This window comes from Haemaphysalis longicornis, unplaced genomic scaffold (genome assembly GCF_048455015.1).
Source record: "Haemaphysalis longicornis isolate Haplotype H1 unplaced genomic scaffold, Haemaphysalis longicornis Haplotype H1 scaffold_3, whole genome shotgun sequence".
In the NCBI taxonomy this organism is placed as follows: domain Eukaryota; kingdom Metazoa; phylum Arthropoda; class Arachnida; order Ixodida; family Ixodidae; genus Haemaphysalis; species Haemaphysalis longicornis.
The window spans coordinates 231,134,904-231,157,746 of NW_027526335.1; the positions used below are offsets into that span (position 1 = coordinate 231,134,904).

The 22,843-nt window shown below is 47.0% G+C and overlaps 1 protein-coding gene across 1 annotated transcript in view; it reads right to left on the minus strand.

Moving 5' to 3' along the window:
* LOC144176042 (A disintegrin and metalloproteinase with thrombospondin motifs like) overlaps window positions 1-22,843 on the minus strand; it is a 184,601-nt gene that overhangs the window by 38,231 nt on the left and 123,527 nt on the right. The window contains exons 10-11 of the mRNA XM_077705163.1: window positions 21,039-21,191; window positions 518-668 (exon numbers count right to left, since the gene is read on the minus strand). Of these exons, the coding sequence (XP_077561289.1) occupies window positions 518-668; window positions 21,039-21,191 (304 nt within the window). The remainder of the gene's footprint in view (window positions 1-517; window positions 669-21,038; window positions 21,192-22,843) is intronic.

The following is a 22,843-nucleotide window of genomic DNA, read 5'->3' on the forward strand; positions in this document are numbered from 1 at the left end:
GTCGATAACAAATAAACACATATTACAACGCCCCCATCCTCCACTCAATTTCTCCTACAGAATATCCCCTCGCCTGTCCCTTCTTCATCTCCGTAGATATTACCTGCCACATGGTGTGGGCCTGTCAAGACACCCCATCACCCACCCCCAATCCCAACCCTTACCCAGAGTGATGGGAGGGCCTGCTTATCAGCTCCCTTCACGCTGACCAGACCTTTCTGGGAACCCGTGCCAGGGCTGCAGCCAAGGCCCAATGGTACCTGGACTGAGGCGAACCCACCGCACCGAATGACGGCTGAACCACCACCGCTTGCTTTATTAAACGCTTATTCTCTCTATTGTACTATGCAGCTCTTGGAAATGCCGCTCTTGGTAAAAAAAATGCGCACCTGGCACACCTTTATGTTGGTTAGCTGAAGAATGAAATCGTTCAGTTAGCCATATTTGCCAAGTAGCTGAATTTGAATAGTCTCGATCAATGCAATGCGCGCAAAGAACAGAACAGAGGAAAACCAACCGGCATGTAATACGTTCCGTGAACGGTGGGAAAAGCGATTTGGCACTGGTAATTTCTTGTATAGATGTCACCCGGCCGCAATTTGGTGTACCGCTTTTTCTTTATCCGTCGTTTTACGGTCACAACTCGAAGGCAGGCTCCTTCTTGTGACCTGCACGAAGATGAGAAAAGGACGACAAGGCAGTCTAAGGCAATATCAACTCAATCCACAGTGAAAATTAAATCAGGACACAGGAAAATAAGGCCGACATCTCAGACCATTATTTCGTTATTGCTTGTGCTCTCGTAAGGCTCGTGTGTGGGATAAAGTAATTTGCATAAATTTTTGTAAAACACAGAACTTGAAATCAAGAGTTGGAAAGAAACCAGTCTGCCCGGGAAACCGCATGGTAACAATTAAAACACTGACATTATATGAACCGGGAGTCTGAACGATGTGAACAATCATGGTTGACGTCAGTTTTTTTTTTTCATTTTTGTCAGTACAAAACTTGCTTGAACCGATGTACGGAGACAAAATTTTACCACGTATACACCATGAGCTCTGCCTTAAGGCAGCGCCCATGGCGTATACGTACCCTGAATTCAGGGTAAAGTAAATGGAACTAAGAAACAACCGCCATCAGGGGGCGGCGCAGGCAACATTGGGGCGGTGGTGCCAGATTTGTTCCAGCGTGTGGGCGGATCGTCTGCTTCGCATTAAAATCATCACTCCTGCGTGTCAGAACTTTTTTACCAATGGCAGGTTAGCCCTTTTTGGAACATTATATGAGAATTTCGTGTAATTTACGATCCGAATAATAAACGGGCCCCAAAACATTACAAAGTCACCAGGCCTTCGTGCGCTGTAGAGTTGCACGCTATTTTTCTCTCAGCGCAGGCACTATTTGAGTGCACAATTGCACGCACTATTTCAGTGAACATGGTCTTTATCATAATCTAGTTCTTTTTGCCTAATTGTGCCAATTCCCACCACTTTTATTAGGATAGTCTTCAAACATGCAATGGTGCGCAGGGAGCATATTAACGAACGTCTACGTTATGAGTACGCGCGGGCGAAGTACACTGAATTTATTTCCGGGTTTCCGAGCGAAATAGCTGCTGACAAAAATGGGAAAACAAAAGGACGAATGTGACAATTTAAGTTAAAAATCAATTTTATCTTAAAAAAAAGTTACATAAATTAGAGGCAACCTCAGTTGGCTGCCGTCCGAGCGATATAACACCCCGTACACAAAAGGACCGGGTTCCAATCAAGCATATAAAAATAAGTATAGAGGGTGCGGAGTTCTTTACTGTGCCTCGAACAAAATTGGCGTGAGCTATGTAATCTACTGTGAACAACAACAGGAAACGTTTGCGCATTTCAACGCTTCAACTGTACCCTTTCGCCAGTCGCACCCATGTCGGGGCAACGCAATGCAAATACTCAAAGAAACAATTGTAAAGTCTTCTGTGAAGCCCTCGCACAGGCTGATATTTCCTGTGGGGACAAATCTTGTGTATCCATATCGCTCGACGCTTCTCATATGCTTCGCCGCTTCGAATAAAAAAAAGTGCCTTTTCAGACTAGATTATGATAAAGACCATGTTCACTGAAATAGTGCGTGCAATTGTGCACTCAAATAGTGCCTGCGCTGAGAGAAAAATAGCGTGCAACTCTACAGCGCACGAAGGCCTGGTGACTTTGTAATGTTTTGGGGCCCGTTTATTATTTGGATCGTAAATTACACGAACTTCTCAAATAATATTCCAAAAAGGGCTAACCTCCCGGTCCTTTTGTGTACGGGGTGTTATATCGCTCGGACGGCAGCCAACTGAGGTTGCCTCTAATTTATGTAACTTTTTTTAAAGATAAAATTGATTTTTAACTTAAATTGTCACATTCAGCGCAGGCACTATTTGAGTGCACAATTGCACGCACTATTTCAGTGAACATGGTCTTTATCATAATCTAGTTCTTTTTGCCTAATTGTGCCAATTCCCACCACTTTTATTAGGATAGTCTTCAAACATGCAATGGTGCGCAGGGAGCATATTAACGAACGTCTACGTTATGAGTACGCGCCGGCGTTGATTTTTAACTTAAATTGTCACATTCGTCCTTTTGTTTTCCCATTTTTGTCAGCAGCTATTTCGCTCGGAAACCCGGAAATAAATTCAGTGTACTTCGCCGGCGCGTACTCATAACGTAGACGTTCGTTAATATGCTCCCTGCGCACCATTGCATGTTTGAAGACTATCCTAATAAAAGTGGTGGGAATTGGCACAATTAGGCAAAAAGAACTAGATTATGATAAAGACCATGTTCACTGAAATAGTGCGTGCAATTGTGCACTCAAATAGTGCCTGCGCTGAATGTGACAATTTAAGTTAAAAATCAATTTTATCTTTAAAAAAAGTTACATAAATTAGAGGCAACCTCAGTTGGCTGCCGTCCGAGCGATATAACACCCCGTACACAAAAGGACCGGGAGGTTAGCCCTTTTTGGAATATTATTTGAGAAGTTCGTGTAATTTACGATCCAAATAATAAACGGGCCCCAAAACATTACAAAGTCACCATGCCTTCGTGCGCTGTAGAGTTGCACGCTATTTTTCTCTCAGCGCAGGCACTATTTGAGTGCACAATTGCACGCACTATTTCAGTGAACATGGTCTTTATCATAATCTAGTTCTTTTTGCCTAATTGTGCCAATTCCCACCACTTTTATTAGGATAGTCTTCAAACATGCAATGGTGCGCAGGGAGCATATTAACGAACGTCTACGTTATGAGTACGCGCCGGCGAAGTACACTGAATTTATTTCCGGGTTTCCGAGCGAAATAGCTGCTGACAAAAATGGGAAAACAAAAGGACGAATGTGACAATTTAAGTTAAAAATCAATTTTATCTTATAAAAAAGTTACATAAATTAGAGGCAACCTCAGTTGGCTGCCGTCCGAGCGATATAACACCCCGTACACAAAAGGACCGGGTTCCAATCAAGCATATAAAAATAAGTATAGAGGGTGCGGAGTTCTTTACTGTGCCTCGAACAAAATTGGCGTGAGCTATGTAATCTACTGTGAACAACAACAGGAAACGTTTGCGCATTTCAACGCTTCAACTGTACCCTTTCGCCAGTCGCACCCATGTCGGGGCAACGCAATGCAAATACTCAAAGAAACAATTGTAAAGTCTTCTGTGAAGCCCTCGCACAGGCTGATATTTCCTGTGGGGACAAATCTTGTGTATCCATATCGCTCGACGCTTCTCATATGCTTCGCCGCTTCGAATAAAAAAAAGTGCCTTTTCAGACTTCTCTGTGTTCTGCAACCAGAGGCACAGCACCCTGACATTCTGCTATCATTTAAATTGCGCCGTATCTGGCAATGTGATGAAAAAACACAAATGAAAGCGATGATGGAATCCGATTGCCGCAAGATCCCAGCCGCCGCTGACGCGGAGAGCCGATCAGTTGGACGGAAAGTGGTCGACACCGACCACGTGACGGCTTGGGTTCGCGCCGTGTCGTAGAGAAAACGAGGGCGGTAATGTCCAAGTTCCAGTGATTTTATGTAGAAAGGCCACTGAAATCCCCCTAGCGGCCCGTTTCGAAAGCAGCCGTAACTCGCTCAGACTTGCTCCCCACTGTCGCCGCTGCTTTTGCGGCACGTTCGCGACTAGGATTTATCGTTTGTATGCGTTAAAAATCCATATTTATTATGAAGCAGTCACTCTGTTCTCAAATGTGGTGTATTTACGAGAGTATTAATGTTACTGACCCGACCTTAGTGTGTACATTCACTTTGTATAAACGCCAGGTGTGTACATGTGTTAAAGACCAGCGCCGCGAAGCTGGCATTAGATGGAGCTGATCGTAATTCCCCTGCCCTTTAATTTAATAACAGTGTCTCCGTAAGCAGCATTTCATCAGACGGTCATGCTACGGCTATACACTATTGCCGCGAACCCTGCATTGGGTTTCCTTATTTATGTTTTGCTTTTACCGCCCGGCTGCGCTTGTCTGTGTTATTTGTGTTATCTGTGGGCCAAGGGAAGAGCGTGTCCCATTCTTTCTTTCTATGCCGCCTGTGTTATCTCTTCTGATAGGGCGAGCGTTCCGAACTAACGTGAACAGCCTAGAATAATCTTCTTTGTTCTGGGTGTAATTCCACGGTTCCAAACACACTCGCTCCCAAAGAATAATCTGCTCCTTTGTGGAGCCGACGCAGCGGCATTCGAATCGTCGACACCAGTCTACGCACGTCACTTTGTGGACTGCTGTTTCGCCGACTGTGTATTATTTTAATTGTTAGGGGAGCACAAGTTCGCTCAAATAAACGTGTTTTTTCTTCAATACAGCTGCGTCGTATTTCGCTACGTGACACTATCATGTAAATCGGTCTTGTGCGCTTATATAATCTAGCTGAGCACTTATGCCCGACAGCACACCCATTCCGTTTGCCAATCATACCTCAGATACTGATCACTAACCTGGACAAGCCAATGGCGCATACATTTCAAGAAAAAATTACGAAAAAGTGCGGCAGATAATTTAAAATATACTCGAGGATGAGCACAGCATAAAATTTAATTCTAGGTCACTTGTACTAATAAGGTGAACACCCACAAACATTCATCATATGCTACATATATCGTACGCGAGCAGCGCAGAGATGGCATTGTTTGGCAAGCCGCGTCGGCGACTAAACGCTTGTTTGAAACATCCCCATTTGACAAAGAGTGCATGTAGAAGCTAGCACCAACTAAAATCATAGGGCCTTATAAGATCCCACACTCTTCTAATGACACTTTTTATCGTTTGTGAACTGCCCACACTGTAGATTTAAAAATGCATCCCCGGAACGATCAGATGTTCGTTTAAGCGATAAAAGAAAAGGAAATGGAGCACGCTGCTTGTGTGTGTGATTAGTAAAAGATTCGCTCTTTAATTTCGTTCCACATTCAGACACAGCGATAGTTAAGCGTACCTTCCCCTCCCCCTATTTAACGTCTTGATTGATTGTGGGGTTTAACGCGCCGACACAACGCAGGCGATGAGGCGCGCCGTAGTGGAGGGCTCCGGATTAATTTTGACCACCTGGGGATCTTTATCGTGCGCCGAAATCTCGTACACACGGGCGTTTTTGCTTTTCGCCTCCATCAGAAAAGCGGCCGCCGCGGCCGGGAATCGAACCCGCGACCTCGTGCTCAGCAGCGCAACGCCTTAGCCACCTATTTAACGTCTTGCATTTCAGTCGCATCTATTTGAGTCTGGTGAGTCCCATCTGGCTTAAGTTTAGAGGAAAGCGTTTGGCATTTACGAATTTGTACTCAGTTTTTGAATCCCTAAACGAGCTATTGTTTGTTCCTAACTTGCAAGTATCTATAATTCCGCGGTTTAATCCCCTTCCCTGGTCCTTGCTGTAAGGCGTGAGTGTGCTCATATTTCACGAAGCAGATCATTGAACTATGCTTAAAATTTTCGCTTCGTTATGTTCCCACAAAAGACACAAGTGGATGTCAGGAATTGGGATAATCACCTCCCCGAGAGAGATTTTTCTAGAATGTATACTGTTACGGGGAAACCGTCCACCGTCCACAGCTGGTGTGGTGGACGGTTCATCCTCTTCCTCCTCGTCGGTGAACCGTCCACCGCACCAGCTGTCCGGGCTGGGCCCAATCCCTCGGTGTCCGTATTCCTTTCAGAGGGTACATGCCCAACCCGTGACAATACATTCGAAACGAAACCCCATTCGTTGTACGCGCTACAAGACCAAACCAACATCTCACTGTGCCAGTATCATGTGTAAACGATGCGACAAAAAAATTCACTGGTGCCTGACGTGCTCGGAGGTGACTGCTGCCGTAGCCGACGCCCGCAACCCCGGTCAGGAAGCGAGCCGACCCGCGTCCACGGATAGCCTTTGTTCGCGTTCGAGCACTCTACCAAGCCGCAGCTGCTTTTTAAAATGACCTAAACGTACTATTTGTTTACAGACATGACCATAATAAGTTGTTTAAGGCGCGGAAAGGCAAAAAGAAGCGAAAGAGAACCAAAACCTTGCATCAGCCCCAATCAGCCATCCCGGGCTCATCACGTATACGCCGCTTCTCTGCGGCATTTACGGATGGAGCGCTGCGTGTCTGGGGCGTCATGCAGTGTTTAGGTTGTCTTTCCGCGCCCTCAACAACTTGTTATGGTGACAGCACAAGGACGCGGGTTCGATTCCCTGCAGCGGCGGCCGCTTCTCTGATGGAGGCGAAAAGCATAAACGCCCATGTACTCGAGATATCGGCGCACGTTTAAGGTCCCCAAGGTGGTGCAAATTAATCTGGAGCCTCCACTACAGCGCTCTTCATCGCCTGCGTTGCGTCGATGCGTTAAACCCTACAATCAATCAATCAATCAATCAATCAATCAATCAATCAATCAATCAATCAATCAATCAATCAATCAATCAATCAATCAATCAATCAATCAATCAATCAATCAATCAATCAATCAATCAATGTTATGGTGACATTTGTAAGTGAATAGTACGCTTCGGGCACTTCAAAAAACAGCTGCGTCTTCGTAGAGCGCTCAAACAGCAACAAAAGCTATCAGGGGGCGCATTTCTGCGCGGTTCTTGCCCGATCTTAGGGGCGTCGGTGACGGCAGCAGCATATCACCACTTTCACCTCCGAATACGTCAGCAGGGGCCGAATTCTCTAAAAAACGGGCGTCGCTTTGAAACCACGGGGTATCGCCATTGAAATGTATGTGTTCTGGGGTTGGGGTCGTCGCTTTGAGGTGCTCAGCGTGAAGTAGCAGAGTTGCAACAAAAGCACTGTGGCAAGGACGCGAAGCGACACCCACTGCCCTCCGTCATTTCACTTGTTGCTTCGCGCCCTTGCCACAGTGCTTTTCTTGCAGCTCCTACTTCACGCTGAGCACCTCAAAGCGACGGCCCCAACCCCAGAACACATACATTTCAATGGCGGTACCCCGTAGTTTCAAAGCGACGGACCGTCGTTTTGGAGAATTGGGGCCCAGATGTGAATTCACTTGTTGCTGGGTTTAGACCTGATACTAATATAGTGAGGGGTGTGTTGCCTTTTGCAGCGCGGACAACGAATGCGGCTTTGTTTTGAACATATGGCACGTCGTAGGAAAATATGATTATTACCCAATGCCTGGCAATAACACATGCGTGTTATGCAAATGTCAGCCACACAAAAGCGTTAAGTATATTCCTAAACCTTCGCGTCGTCCAGTTAACATGTACGCACTCAAGCCTTACAGAATCGAGGAAAGTTATTGAAACCATCGAAACCAAGTTCAGAGGAAACGGAATAGCTCGCATGGGAATGAAAAAGCCCAGTGCAGCTTGGGAAATGCTATAGATGTTAGTCTAAACGTAAGCCCCGTGGGGCTCACCATACCAACTAGAGCGAAATGCACTCCTATTTCGCAAAACATGGGGGGGGGGGGGTGACTTCAACTATCGTTGTGTTCAAATGCGGAGCGAAATTAAGGAACGAACGTTTTACTAATTACATACATAAGCTGCGCGTTTACTTTGGTGTTGTTTTCCGGCTTTAAAAAGCAGCTCATCACTCGGCGGACGCATTTTCTGAAGTATACAAGGTAGGAAGATAAGAAGCGATAAATGGTGAGAAGAACTTCTTGCTGGGCTAGTTGGTGAATAGATACCGTGATTTCAAGCACAACAAAAGCACACAGACGAAGAATAGAGTAGACGAGACGGACGCTAACTTCCACTTATTTTATTCGGTTACGGATATGCTTATATTCTTTAGGAAAAGAGACGGCGACAAACAAGGAGCGTAAACATACACAGATGATAACAAGAGCAGATATGTTTAGAGCACTTCTTTCAGAAAAAACATCTCGCTACTGATCGGAGCTCAGCTAGTACGGAACCTATTGTGGGGTCCGCCAAATTCCAATTGGCAGTCTGATGCCCATCCTGAGCAATCAGGCCTTTTATAGGAATCACACATCGAAGGATCAGATCTAAAATCTCGCTGTCCCCATTCCCACCCAACCTCTCATAACCCATTCCTATATTCCAACTTCCCTTTTCCTTCATCCCAACCCCTTCCGCTACCTTCCCAGGGGAGATCAGGGGAGTCTCCCCGGGCCCGCTCTCCTGGCTGTGGTGTCGCTTGGTAGCTTTTCCCCTTTTATTTCTTTCCACTTCGGTGGTCAAAAACATCTTTTGCCTTTCGGCCAATTCTTTTATATTAATATTGGGTTAAGCCTGTTATACCTAGTGGCACAGGCTGAGGCATTTAAATATTTTATGTTCTTTTTAACTTTCCTCACAATATCCATGTCCCATGTACACAGCAACCGAGGTATCACTTATACAGTCATCCGCACTCTCCCTGATATAAAACGCTTCGGCTGATTCCTTCGCAGCCTTGTTCAGTATTCTTATCTCTTCGAACCGTGGCTCACAACCGCATGCACGAGAGTGGGCGGGCAAATGTGCTCCATTACCTTGCCCAAGGGACAATTCATGTTCCCTGGCTCTCTCGTTGACGAACCGGCCCGTTTGGCCTACGTAAGACCTTCCGCAAGATAGCGGGATTTCATATACAACACCAACTGCACAGTCGACATAGCGATTTACGTGTTTTTTCCCACATACCTTGGTCCTGCGTTCACCCGATATGCGCGAGCGCAGGCGCGCAAGTTTACACGGGGCGGAGAACCTAAGGTTGATCCCGTATCTTTCGGCGACCTTCTTCATGTTGTGGGACACTCTGTGCATGTACGGCATGACATCTGTTTTCTGCGGACGGGAGGTATCTTTGGCCTTCTTCTATCCTTTCACTTTTTTGAGCAACGTCTTTGCCACAGCGACAACGACAGTGCCAGGGAAACCGGCCGAGTGAAGCCTGCCAATCTGATTGAAAAAACTGTCCTGCATCTTGTGAGCACACGATTTTTGTAATGCAGATTCCCGAGTCAGTGAAGCGAATTCCCTTTTCACTGTTTTCGAATGTGCCGATTCATAGGGCAGCAGTTCTTTCTCAGCGCGTGGATTGTACCATCAACAAACATCTGTCCTGCATCTTGTGAGCACACGATTTTTGTAATGCAGATTCCCGAGTCAGTGAAGCGAATTCCCTTTTCACTGTTTTCGAATGTGCCGATTCATAGGGCAGCAGTTCTTTCTGAGCGCGTGGATTGTACCACCAACAAACATGGTCTTCAGAAAACCTCATGGTAATGTCTAAAAACTGCAATTCATTGTCAACAGGTACTTCGTGGGTGAAAGCTAGGCCTTTCCCGTGTCGATTAAAAAGCTCTAAAATCTTCCCTGCCGTGGCAAGGTTGCGTTTCCGGGGTTAGTTTCTTTAAAATCACCTTCTGTAACCCTGCCTCGCACAGCACAAACCAGGAAAGCCTCCTAGTCGCTCTCTGCCCTGCAACAGAAAACCGCGGAGGATACCTGTCCTTCTGCCTTCGGAAAGGAAGAATTCCCATAGAAGCAAGTGCTTAGTTTGGGCCTGTGCAGCCTTCTTTTGGCCACTGGCAGCGCGTGTGCAAAATACTAAGATCGGAAATGTGGCACCAGAGACGTGTGTATAATGACTGGCTCAGAGTCTGGTGTTTTAGCCTGTGTCTTGTGTTTTAGCCCGCCTGTGGTTGCTGAGCATGAGTACAGATCAGTGAGGCGCTCGGCGGCGCAGAGAACTGAACTGCTGTGGAGGGTGACTCTATCCAAGCTGCTTAACGTCGAAGGTGAAAGGCAGCCAAGAGCTCGGACGACGGTTGTGTTTGGAGATGTCGGCCTTCCTGATGATGTATCCAAGGTGCTAGAATAAGGTTCAAAATACAGCAACGAACCGAGCTTACCGCCTCATGAGCTACTTGTCATTTACAGGCGAGCCTCTAACAAAGCCACCACCGAGGATCGCGAAAGATGCATCTTGGACGGGGTGGACTGCTTAGCAAAGACCGTCGAGAAAAGCCAACGGAACTCACCCAATTCCAACGCGCATGTGGTCACCTTTTTTCAAGAAAACGACTTGCGCCTTCTGCAGTCCGATGAAGAAGGGTGCTTTGTGGTGATGCCGTCTGGCGAATTCAACGAAAGAGCCCTAGTTGCGATCACAAGGAACTTTGCCCAGCAGAAAGTGAAGCCTTCTAGAGTCAAAGAAAAAGCGTTAGCGATGTGCGAGGACTTGAATCTGCAGCATCTCAAGAAATCCGTGAAAGGCAGCAAGGAAAACAAACTAAATGTGTTTTTTTCCGCAAAGACTCATAAATCGCGCACACCATTTAGGTCTATTGTCAGTGAAAGAGGGTCATGGCAGCAAGAAATGAGCCGGTTTCTCCAGAAACACCTGAACTCTCTGCACATTGATGACCCGTTTTCTACTAGAAACAGTGTTTATGTTTTGCAAGTGTTGAAAGATAACCGTTCTGTTGGATTTGGCTTTTCTTCGGTTGACGTGACCGACCTGTACTACTCTATTCAACATGAAAATTTGCTCGCTTCTGTACAGTCCTGCATTGATGAGAGTGGAGCGGGGCAGTTCCAGAATTCCACTAGAATGTCGGCTGCAAATTTCATGGTACTGCCCGAGTTTTATCTGAATTCCACTTTTATTTCTTTAACGGAAAGCATTACCTACAACGTCATGGCATTTTTATCGGGTCCTGTGTCGCGCCGGTTCTGTGCAACATTTTTTTAAGATTACCGGTCAGAAGAAAGACAAAGAAAAGAAGAAAATAAAAAAGAAAAATAACAAAAAGGTAACGTTCAGTTTGTGTCAGTAGTGTGATTGAAAAGTCTGTTTTTCATTTTTAACTCTAAATCACTGCAATGACGCCAATCCTGTCCAGATAGGCGAACAACTCCGACAGTACTTCGCGTTAAGCTGGTGGGGATGACCATGGACCAAGGAGTGCATTCAAGGTAATTGGTCCTGGGATGAGTGAGGCGCTCTACTTCCTGCTCAAGGCTGCACCTTGCGTTGATATATGCAGGGCATTCCAATAGCACATGTTCCACGGTTTCCAACGATCCGCCCCTTTCCCCATTCCCCCGCCGAGCAGCATGTCGGTGTCGAAATTCCGGCAAACATCTCGGCTTTCTCCCCTAATAAAGAACATTCTCTCTCTCTTGCTCTCTTTTTAAGAAGTCTAGATCGAGCCATTAATGATGCTCTCGACTCTAATCTTGTTCTTACCGTTTTTAGATATTTATTTATTTATTTATTTAAAATACCTTACAGGCCCGGGGGCATTGAGTAAGTGGGGTTACATGAAAATTACAGAAGGTGCAAGCAGCCAACACTCGGCAAAAAAGATTGTAGAGAACTAAAAGCGTCAGTACACACAAGGCAAAATCAGAGAAAAACAAGAGAAAAAAAAACGCATATGTACATTGCAGGGCAATAACGCAAAAAATACTACAATGTTCAGAGCACACAAACCACATCCAATGAAAGATGCAAATCTCGCAATAACATTTGACGGCAGAAAATTCGAAAAAAGAATTAACATATTTGCGACAGATAGCGTGCATATGACACGCACAGAAAAAAGCTGAAGGCAAGGGAAAAAAAAAGATTAATTTGAAAAAACCGCAGCACTTCGAAAGCCTTGCCCAGTGAAGGAAACAAGATACCCGCCGCGGTGGCTCAGTGGCTAAGGCGTTGCGCTGCTGAGCACGAGGTCGCGGGTTCGATTCCCGGCCGCGGCGGCCGCTTTTCTGATGGAGGCGAAAAGCAAAAACGCCCGTGTGTACGAGATTTCGGCGCACGATAAAGATCCCCAGGTGGTCAAAATTAATCCGGAGCCCTCCACTACGGCGCGCCTCATCGCCTGCGTTGCGTCGGCGCGTTAAACCCCGCAATCATTTAATCAAGGAAACAAGATGATGCCTAATTATATGTGCTGCTCTGCAAGTGCTCGTGTAGAAGATGACGAAATTTTTTCTGATTATTTTCTGCAGCAATGCTATCAGGAAGGCTATTCCATAGGCGAATGGCCACAGGAAGCGCAGAAAAGTTAAATGCATGTGTGGAACCATACATACGAGAAAAACTTAAATGGTTATTTAATCTTCGGGACGTGTTTGATGCGATTTGGATAGGTAATGTGGAACGAGTGCAGTTATAAACATATTTGTGGAGCAATGATAAAAGGGCGATATCGCGGCGAAGCACTAGAGGCTGGAGGGAAAGATCAAGCTTCATTTGTGTTACGCTGGAATGGTGGCTGTAATCACGGGAGATGAAACGGGCGACTCTATTTTGGACCGATTCGATCATGTCGATTAGATAGTTAGGATGCGGGGACCAAACAGATGATGCGCGTACTCGAGTTGTGGTCGAACAAATGTCTGATAGGCTAATTTACGAATATGCGAAGGTGAATTACTAAGATTGGTGATTGTTGGTGATTCTTTGTGATTTGTGATTGTGATATGTTGGTGATTCTTTAGTGATTTTAAAGAAACTAACCCCAGAAACGCACCTTGCCACGGTAGGGAAGATTTTAGAGCTTTTTAATCGACACGGGAAAGGCCTAGCTTTCACCCACGAAGTACCTGTTGACAATGAATTGCAGTTTTTAGACATTACCATGAGGTTTTCTGAAGACCATGTTTGTTGGTGGTACAATCCACGCGCTCAGAAAGAACTGCTGCCCTATGAGTCGGCACATTCGAAAACAGTGAAAAGGGCAATCGCTTCACTGAGTCGGGAAACTGCATTACAAAAATCGTGTGCTCACAAGATGCAGGACAGTTTTTTCAATCAGATTGGCAGGCTTCACTCGGCCGGTTTCCCTGGCACTGTCGTTGTCGCTGTGGCAAAGACGTTGCTCAAAAAAGTGAAAGGAGAGAAGAAGGCCAAAGATACCTCCTGTCCGCAGAAAACAGATGTCATGCCGTACATGCACATAGTGTCCCACAACATGAAGAAGGTCGCCGAAAGATACGGGATCAACCTTAGGTTCTCCGCCACGTGTAAACTTGCGCGCCTGCGCTCGCGCATATTGGGTGAACGCAGGAAGAAGGTATGTGGGAAAAAACACGTAAATCGCTATGTCGACTGTGCAGTCGGTGTTGTAAATGAAATCCCGCTATCTTGCGGAAGGTCTTACGTAGGCCAAACGGGCCGGTTCGTCAACGAGAGAGCCAGGGAACATGAATTGTCCCTTGGGCAAGGTAATGGAGCACATTTGCCCGCCCACTCTCGTGCATGCGGTTGTGAGCCACGGTTCGAAGAGATAAGAATACTGAACAAAAGCAAGAACAGGGTTGCGAGGGAATTAGCCGAGGCGTTTTATATCAGGGAGAAAGCGGATGACTGTATAAGTTATACCTCGATTGCTCTGTACAGTAGCGAAATGGTTATTCTGAAGAAATTGTTGTAAACATGTATGGTTTTGTTATCATCTGTGTATGTGTACTCTCCTTCTTTCTTGCCCTCTATTTTCCTAGGAAATATAAGCACATACGTAGCCAAATAAAATAGTTGTAAGTTAGCGCCTGTCTCGTCTACTCTGTTCTTCGTCCGTGCGCTTTTGTTGCGTGTCAAATCATGGCAGTGATAAAAGGTGTTGTTGGAAAAGTGAAGTTTGCAGAGCCCTCTGATTTCAGTTTGTTTTAGATTCTAAAGGCTCCCTGTGATGCATGAGGATGTTTCGGATTAGCGTTTAGACGCGGACGGGTGTTACTCTATGAGCCCGTCCCCGGGCTGCTCGCGAAGGATATATATTAATGTTTACGAGAGCTGACCTCGCGACTGGACGACCCAGCATTAAATTGTTTTGTCGTGTGCTGATTGCCGAGTATAATGTTGCATTATCCATGTTACTTCTTTGGTAGAATGTTCGTGGAATGTATGCCACATTGGCTGCTACAGGGTAGTGATCAATATCTGAGGAAATATATTGGCAAGTATCGCTGGAGTGCTGCCAGGTATGAGTGCTCTGCTAGATATTGCAAGCCCACAAAGCCGATTTACGTGGTAGTGTATTGCCGTATGATGGCCATCTGAGGACACGCGGCTTACGGAGACACTTTTAAAATTTCAGAGCGGTCCATACATATGCCGGTTTCAGGACGCCGGCCTGTGACACACATCTGGCGCTTATAGAGACCGAATGTACCACAGGTAAGATCGTGTAAGAAACATTTACACTCTCGTAAATACATCACATTTGCGAACAGAGTGAATGTGTGAATAAATATGTATTTACAACATATACAGATGGTAAATCAGTCGTAAATCGGAAACAAAAGCAGCGGCGACAGTGGGGATCGGGCCAGAGCCTCCCGCGGCTGTTCACGAAACGATCCGCTAGAGGGATTTCAGTGGCGCCCTGACAGGCAGCGCTCGAGGCGTATAGCCTGAGAGAACTGCAAAAGGTTGCTTCAGCGGGAGCATGTAAGCGAACCTGAAACGTTTGTCCGGCTCAGCTGCCACCACCGGCTCGGCACCCCCTTGAAAATGAGTGGACATTTTGGGTTATGTTTTCGCAAAGTGAATGTTTGAACATAACATTTTATGAATGTTATGTTATGAATAACATAACATAACAAATGAATGAACATAAAATTTTACGCCGCACGACTTACGAGCGGCCGGGTAGGAGTGTACTAGCGGGCATGAGGTGAGAATTAAGCGCAAATAAAGGACGATAAACAAGCACCAAATCGCACGCCCATTGCATGCTTAGATGTGCACTTCTCATAACCTAACACAGCCGCGTACACCGTGCGGGGTCGAGTCTCCAGATGGCTTTTGTTGGGGGTTCGAGCACTCTATAAGTCGCAGCCGTCTTTAGAAATGCCATGAACGTACTATTTGCCAACAGAAGCGACCAGAACAAGTTGTTTAGTGCGCCGAAAGTCAACAAATTCGGTCAGCGTCGCAATTGAGATTCTACTACTGAGGAAACAGCGGAGCCGGTTGCCTAATTCACTAGCTTTAACTTGGCTTTTCTTAGGTCTGCCCTTTTTACTCGTACATTTCCCACTAATGCCGCCGAGCGTACGCTGTCTGTCTCAACTAGGAGAACACCTGCACGTCAGAGCTTCGTCTCAAGTTTCTTAATGGCTTAAGTATTTTGCCAAAACGGCAAAGGTTGCGCCTTGCGCATAGTTTTGTCACCATTTTCATTATTGCCTTCAGTTTTGAAAGCAACGCTGGATCAGGCGAGCGATATTACCTTCGTACAATCCATTCTTTTTTAATTTTTCTTTGGATTGTAGTTCTCAACTCAGCCACAGTTTATCATTATGTCGCCTTGCCGAAATATAACGCGATGGAATGAAAGTTTCGGCCAGCGCGAATACTTTTTCTTTGAAGGAATTCGGCTGCGCATTCATATTTAGGGATGAACTATGCTATTGGGCCTCGGGAAAATGTGCCTAGTTCACACGAAAGTAAATGGTAGTCACCTTTCTCATAAAAAAGACAACATTTTACGGGGTTCTGCGGAGTGGCCGTTTTTAGCTCTGCAAGTCGTGTTGACGACAACAATTTCATGGTCGCTGACTGTACGAACTGTGACAATAGAGGACATAACATAAGGTTCACTGCAGAAAAATAACTCGAGTATACTCGCATTGCCAGAAATGAGTGGGCATTGATTATATCACTAAGGTAACAGAGGAACGACGCTGTGAGCGGGTTTAAAGAACTTCTATTCTGCATCCTGGAAGTTAAAATCGCCCCCGTGAATCGCGTGGATTGTTTGCAAACTTAATTGAAGTCACTTATCGAATGAGAAGATGAGCAGTTCTTAAATCAGGAGCCGTATAAAACGAGCCAACGGCTGCGGAGGAACCATTTTGTAGCATTATTTCAAAGTAAATTGTTTTGAACGATTCAGTTTGCATGCTTATAACACTGCTACCTATACTATCATCAATGAGAACAAACACGCCACTACTACGGTCTTTCCTATATACAGTATAGTGAGGGATCGGGAATAGGGGCCGATCATATATACTGCGAGGGACACGGTGCATGTGGATCGGCCTGGCGTTTCAATGTCATTTGTAAGTGCGTGTGGTTGGCCCTGCAGTTAATAAGAAATGGTCAGTCGGCTGTGGGCTTTTGATGACTGCTCTTACATGTCTTCACTGCCCAGTCTTACTGAATAGGTGTGTGGGAATCTCGATGGGTACGTGGTGACGCAGCCGAATTCGTAACTGGTGAGTTGGCCCATGGTAAGGGGAATCCCACCATACCAGACCCTGAATATGCTTAGCCAGAGTTGCGCGTCTCATTTCTGAGTCGCCCGGCTGCCGGTTCCAATGGGACAAGAAATCCCGCTTTTAGTGATGCCCCGCTCAGCGGCCGGTGCAGCCACACAGTTGCTTAGTAAGCCTGCTAGAGAGGAAGCTGCGCCGGGGAATCCATGTCGGCTAGTGGTGTTATACGAAGATTGGTGCTGCTGGATTTGCACGTACACCAGATTAATAACCCTTTCACAGCCGGGTTTTTTTCTGATTTTCTCACCCGCTGCCGGGTATTTTTTTCATGTCGGTTCAGTGGAAGTTGGTTCTTAGTTGTAAAAACGTGAGCACCATCTGCTGTCTAAAATTAAATTTACAGGCTCTATGTGTTCAGGTGACCTCTCCATAGATGGTGGGACATGAATGCATTTTTTTTCGCACGAGTTGTCTCGGGAGTGGCAGGGAACGAGTTTAAAAAGCAACACGAGTATACTAGAAAGTAGCAGGGGGTGCGCGTGGGTGGTTTTACGAGTTATCTCGGTAGTGGCAATAAGAGGGATAAGCGTCTTCTCAGGTTTGCTTTCTTTAATACGCATCACTGTGTCGATGAGGTAGCCGACATGGAAGAAGCTCGCTTCGCTTCGGTCGCTTTTCTTGGAAACTCAAAAGTTGCTCCATTCGTTTAGGCAAGACATCTGTGCTTCATTATACGCGAGTGGGAGGACTAGTGCCGGCAAACGACCGTCGGTACATATTTTCGCAAGTACAAACCCACAAGTTAGATACGCTGGTTTGTGGCAAGGAGCGTTCGCTTCCCGTTGTTTTTAGCAATAGCAGTCCATATCTTAACAGCACCCGGTCATCTTGCCTGGACGGGCAATTAGTCGCCGTGAAAGTTCTAGCAGATGGTCTGTGCACCTGTTCACCGCGGAGGCGATGCTTTGTATATACGAGCATAAGATGTTTCTCAGTCTTTAAGACAATCTTACACTGAAATATTGACAAAATAGGCGTCTTTAATAAGTCTTCTCCTCAAATTTTACATTATTGTGATTGGTCTGCAGAATAGTAGGCCGAAGCGTTTCGGCAGACGCTCATTAAAAAAACATTTGTTGTCAATTTTCTTAGCTTTCAGACAACGTGTTTAGCAAAACACACCCTTCCTTGCGTTTTTGTGGCAATTTACGGTCTCTAAAACGTTTCAATCCAGGACGGATTGACCATCCGGTTTAACGCGTCGACTCTGCACAACCACGCCGCAGTGGAATGCTCCGGATTAATTTTGCCACATTGGGATCTTTAAGGTGCGCCGAAATCTCGAACACAAGCGGCGTCTTCGCTTTTCGCCTCCATGCACGAGAAAAGCGGCTGTCGTGGCTGAGAAGCGAACTGAGTAACCGCAACGGGTGTTTCAATCCAATGCAATGATGAAACTAAGGCGAGGGTGCGGTCTGATGGCGGCCCATGATGACATAGACAGGCTTGATGTCAGCCGCATAGACGCTAGCGCCAGATTACTCTCTAGTGTATACTGTAATAAACTCTATTGGGACAGCAGACAACACACGTGCGCACCTAGAGTTTCTGAATGCACGTACGCCTCCGCCATAACCACCCCCCCCTTTCTCCTCCTCCGGGCACCACCGTAAACGTACCAATCACCCAAGCTAAAGGACCATATATGCATCTCACTCCCCGCCCGATTTCCCGCAGATAGCCACCCTTGTACACCGTAATGTTGCCACCTAGCATCAAAGTTTCACCTCCATTTGACACATACTCACTACTCTCCACCTTCCCAAATCCCCTGTCACACGCCTGCACGTTCGAAACATCCATAGCGCCCCCCCCCCCCCCTCCCACCTCCCCAAATTCAAACACATCTCCGTGAAATACATCTTTGACCAAGCCTTTTCTCTCGGCAAATGCGACCCTCTCATAATTGTAGGTGACTTCAACGCACAAATGTTGAGTGGGGCTACTCTCACACGACTCGCAAAGATCGTCTACTCTCTGAACTTACCCACTCCCTGCAGCTCACACTCCACCCGACCCTTGCTGCCCTCCACGCATTGGCAACAGTGCCCAGAACGATACCACTACCGACCTCACCTTTAGCATCGGACAACTCACCCATTCCACCTCCAGGACACCAGATACACTTAGCAGCGATCATAAGCACATCTCATACCCTCAAGGGCATCTCCACAACGATCCCACTCCGGCCACCAACATACACAGGTTGGGATCTCTTTTGTACCGAATGCCCCCTCGCGCCCATTGCCGACCTAGAACAATTGACTACCAAGCTTCTCTCAGCTAAACAATTTGCAACGAAAGCCACAGACCCTGCGCCTGCAGTGGAACATGTAGTCACCCACCTCCGTAAACTTTTGGAGGCCCACACTAGCATAGAGGAGCGCTAGCGAAAACATAAACACCGACGCTACTTTCGCCTAAAACTACAAACCCTCCGTACTAAGATCAAGACACGCGCTCACGTCAGTAAGGAACCAATGGAAAACACTTGCGACGAAATGCGAGGCCAGCTGTCCACTAGACCGAAGCTCCACAAGACCCAAACCACTCAACTTATGGAGGACACTCAACTCTTACCCACTGACCTCTGCGACGCCCTCCATTCCATTTACGTGCCATCATCCTCCCCGCACCCTCTTTGGCATTCCGAACACTGGCAAACCCAACACACAGCTCGATGCCTCTATCACCTTTCTAGAACTACACGCGGTGATCCAAGCCCTGAAACGCAACAGCACACCAGGTCATGACATCACAAACGCCCTCTTACGACACCTCAACGAGGAGGCCCTAGAACGCCTTGTGCAACTCTTCAACCAACATTGGCTTAACCACACCCTGCCCTCCACCTGGAAACACTCCAACATCACCATCATCGCCAACCTGGAAAAACTCCTTCCTTACATAACCTTCGCCCTATCTCCCTCACTCCCTGCCTTGGCAAACTTCCCGAACACGTCCTGCTGAATCGTATCAATGCACACCTTAAACACACACAAACCTACCCCCCCCCCCCCATGAACCGCTCTCGACCCAACCTGTCCACTCGAGACGCCCTTGTACAGTATCACCATGATTTCCACCAACACCTACCGCAACGAGATCACACTTTATAGGTGGTACTCACACAAAAGTTGAGCGGGCGATTTTTTCTCTTGGCGAAACTGAAAAACGCCTGATCTGGATTTCCCGTCGATCACCCATTTAAAAGGGAACGGCAACAGTATATCTATCTATCTATCTATCCTCATGTGCCCACCATGTGTGCGCATGCGTCCTGCGTCCTTTGTCGGCGTCGTTACTGGGGATAGTCGGGTGCTTATCAGCTCACTTGAGCACAACTGACTGAAAACGGGGTCTTGTGCGCAGCCCTGAAAGCGGGCTTTCTCGTCCTAAGGGGGAACCCGCGGCATGTGGAAATAAGGCGCGCAACTCGGGCGCTGCGCGATATACAGGATACTCTACCCCATACTCGGTGCCATGATGCCAGAGCATCCGTACTGGGTAAGGGCACCCTTTGAACGGTCCCAAAAATTATGGCGCCAACGTATACGTGTCTCCACCCTGCACGGCGGAGACGCGCGTGAATCGAAGCCCCCTACACAATGTACACTTCTAGCGCCGCCTAGCAGAGATCAAGTATATTTTAGGCATTATACACATTCCATGACACAAGCAACTGGGCTGGCAGCTAAGCAAAGGCAGCGTTGGCGTGCCCGCTCTTTGGACCTTACGTCAGCTCTTTCTTCGCGGGGGTGATTAGCTGACGCTGAGCTACGTACTCGCCCAATGCTCTGCTTCCTTACTCCTTCCTCGTCTTCTTGCTTCTCGCCGCCCCTCCCCTCTTGGTCCAAAGACCGATGGCGGCTTTTTTGGCAACATGAACCGGCCAATGCAATCGCTATAATAATCAAAATGGTCCTCTGCATTACAGTCTGTTTATAGACATCGTAATTTCCTAATTCTCCCCCATCAACTGACATACGAAAGCCTTTGCACTTTAAATCCTCACAAGCATTGTGATCATAGCGTTGTTCGGTCAACACTAGATGAGGCATAAGCTATTGCTGCTTTTTTTAATTTATGTGGACATTGAGCTTGCATTGTTGTACCCTCGAAGCAAGTCGCTAACAACTGAATTTAGTTACGTGGCCTTTGTCGCCAAAAATACACAACTGATAGGGATGCGGGAGTATTGGAAGAAAAATTTGTTATAGCTTGATGCACATGCAGCGTAGGTCGGGCTTCCTGGGAAATGCGAGGTGCTTACCTTACAAGCCTGCTCATCTCTCGGTTGCAGCACTTGGAGAACTTCATGCTCTTGCTGGTGGACTCGACGTAGCTCATGATGTAGCCCCAGGTCCACGGACAGTCCCTCGATGACCAGTATCCGCTCGACCATCCGTCATGTGGACAGCCAAGCCTAGATCGGGAAATAAAATCAGCCTGACAATAAGGACGAATCCATAAGCCTAATATAACAAACGGCATCCGTACACTTTTAATGCGAAAGCATGGTTAACTAAGGAAGTAAAAAATCTAGTGCATATATGGCACACTGGCGGCCCACCCGATGAATGACCAATCACGCAAAAAAGGGCTAACCAATTGTAGATACTAAGCACTGTTCTAAACAGCCAGAACTGCTGTTGTGGCTCATGCATGTCCACATTTGCCAGTGCGAAGGAAAGCTTAATCTGTTCTGACGAAAATGCGAGTACTCAAACGTACCACTGTTCTTTTGTTAGGCAATGCACATGTACGATAGCAAATAAAAAGGGTTTAAAATTGTCCTAAAGAACGGCGAAAGAAAAGAAAACACAGATTCTGCAACCACAATAACAGTAATATACAACAAAATCCCCTTTAGTCCAAGGAGATGGTTGATTGAATAATTGATTGATTGATTGATTGATTGATTGATTGATTCATTGATTGATTGTGGGATTTAACGCACCGACGCAACACAGGCGATGAGGCGCGCCGTAGTGGAGGGCTCCGGATTAGTTTTGACCACCTGGGGATCTTTAACGTGCGCCGAAATTTCGTACACACGGGCGTTTTTGCTTTTCGCCTCCATCAGAAAAGCGGCCGCCGCGGCCGGGAATCGAACCCGCGACCGCGATGGTCTTATCCTCTCCCGTATTCGCTATCAAGCGCCGTACGTCGATCTATCGCGCACCTTGGAAGGGAAGCTTGACGGTCTCATCCGCAAAGCGACAAAAATTTCTCTGGGTCTTCCTATTACCACTAGCACCACCCGACGTGCGCAACTTGGTGTTCTCCCGACGGTTACTGACATAATTGACATCCACCGCAGCCACCAACGTCAACGCCTCTCCGAAACTGCAACAGGTCTTCATATCTTAAGCACATTAGGATACCCGTCTCGTCCTCCTCGACCTCAAACAACTCCTCTAGACAGCAAAATACTCCAACATATTACCGTAGCACCTATTCCCCGCCACATGGGCAAGGAACGCAATCCCAAACGCCGTCTTATTCGTGCCGCATACTACGCCAAGAAAGTAAACCGTGATACCGACAGCCGCCACGTATTCACAGATGCGGCATTTGAAAATAACCTCGGTGCGGTCGCCTTCATCACTTCGAGGGTACTCACTACTCCATCACTCGACGCTGCACCTCCCCAGAAGAAGCCGAACTTCACGCTATCGCTTTTGCCGCTGCTGACAACACATCCCGCGTCCGCACGACCAATATCTACACCGATTCGAAGTCAGCATGCTATCACCTGGCTCAAGGTCTTGCGTTCCCCTCCTCCCTCTTCAACAACGTTAAAGGGCCTTTTCACGTGCACTGGATCCCTGGCCACGCAGGCGTTGCAGGGAACGAACGCGCTCATCAGCTTGCCCGCGAAGCTCTCCTCCGGGCCCCTGTCGACGCTCGCGACACAAATCCTTGTCCTCCCCCTCCGCTCCCCACCTTAGCAGACATTCTAAGCATACGCCGCACGTTCCCTTCCCTCCATTCCGGGCTTACCCGTCGCGAGCAAGTAGTCATTCGGCAGGCGCAAACATATACACTGCACACACCCACTCGGCCCCATCTGTT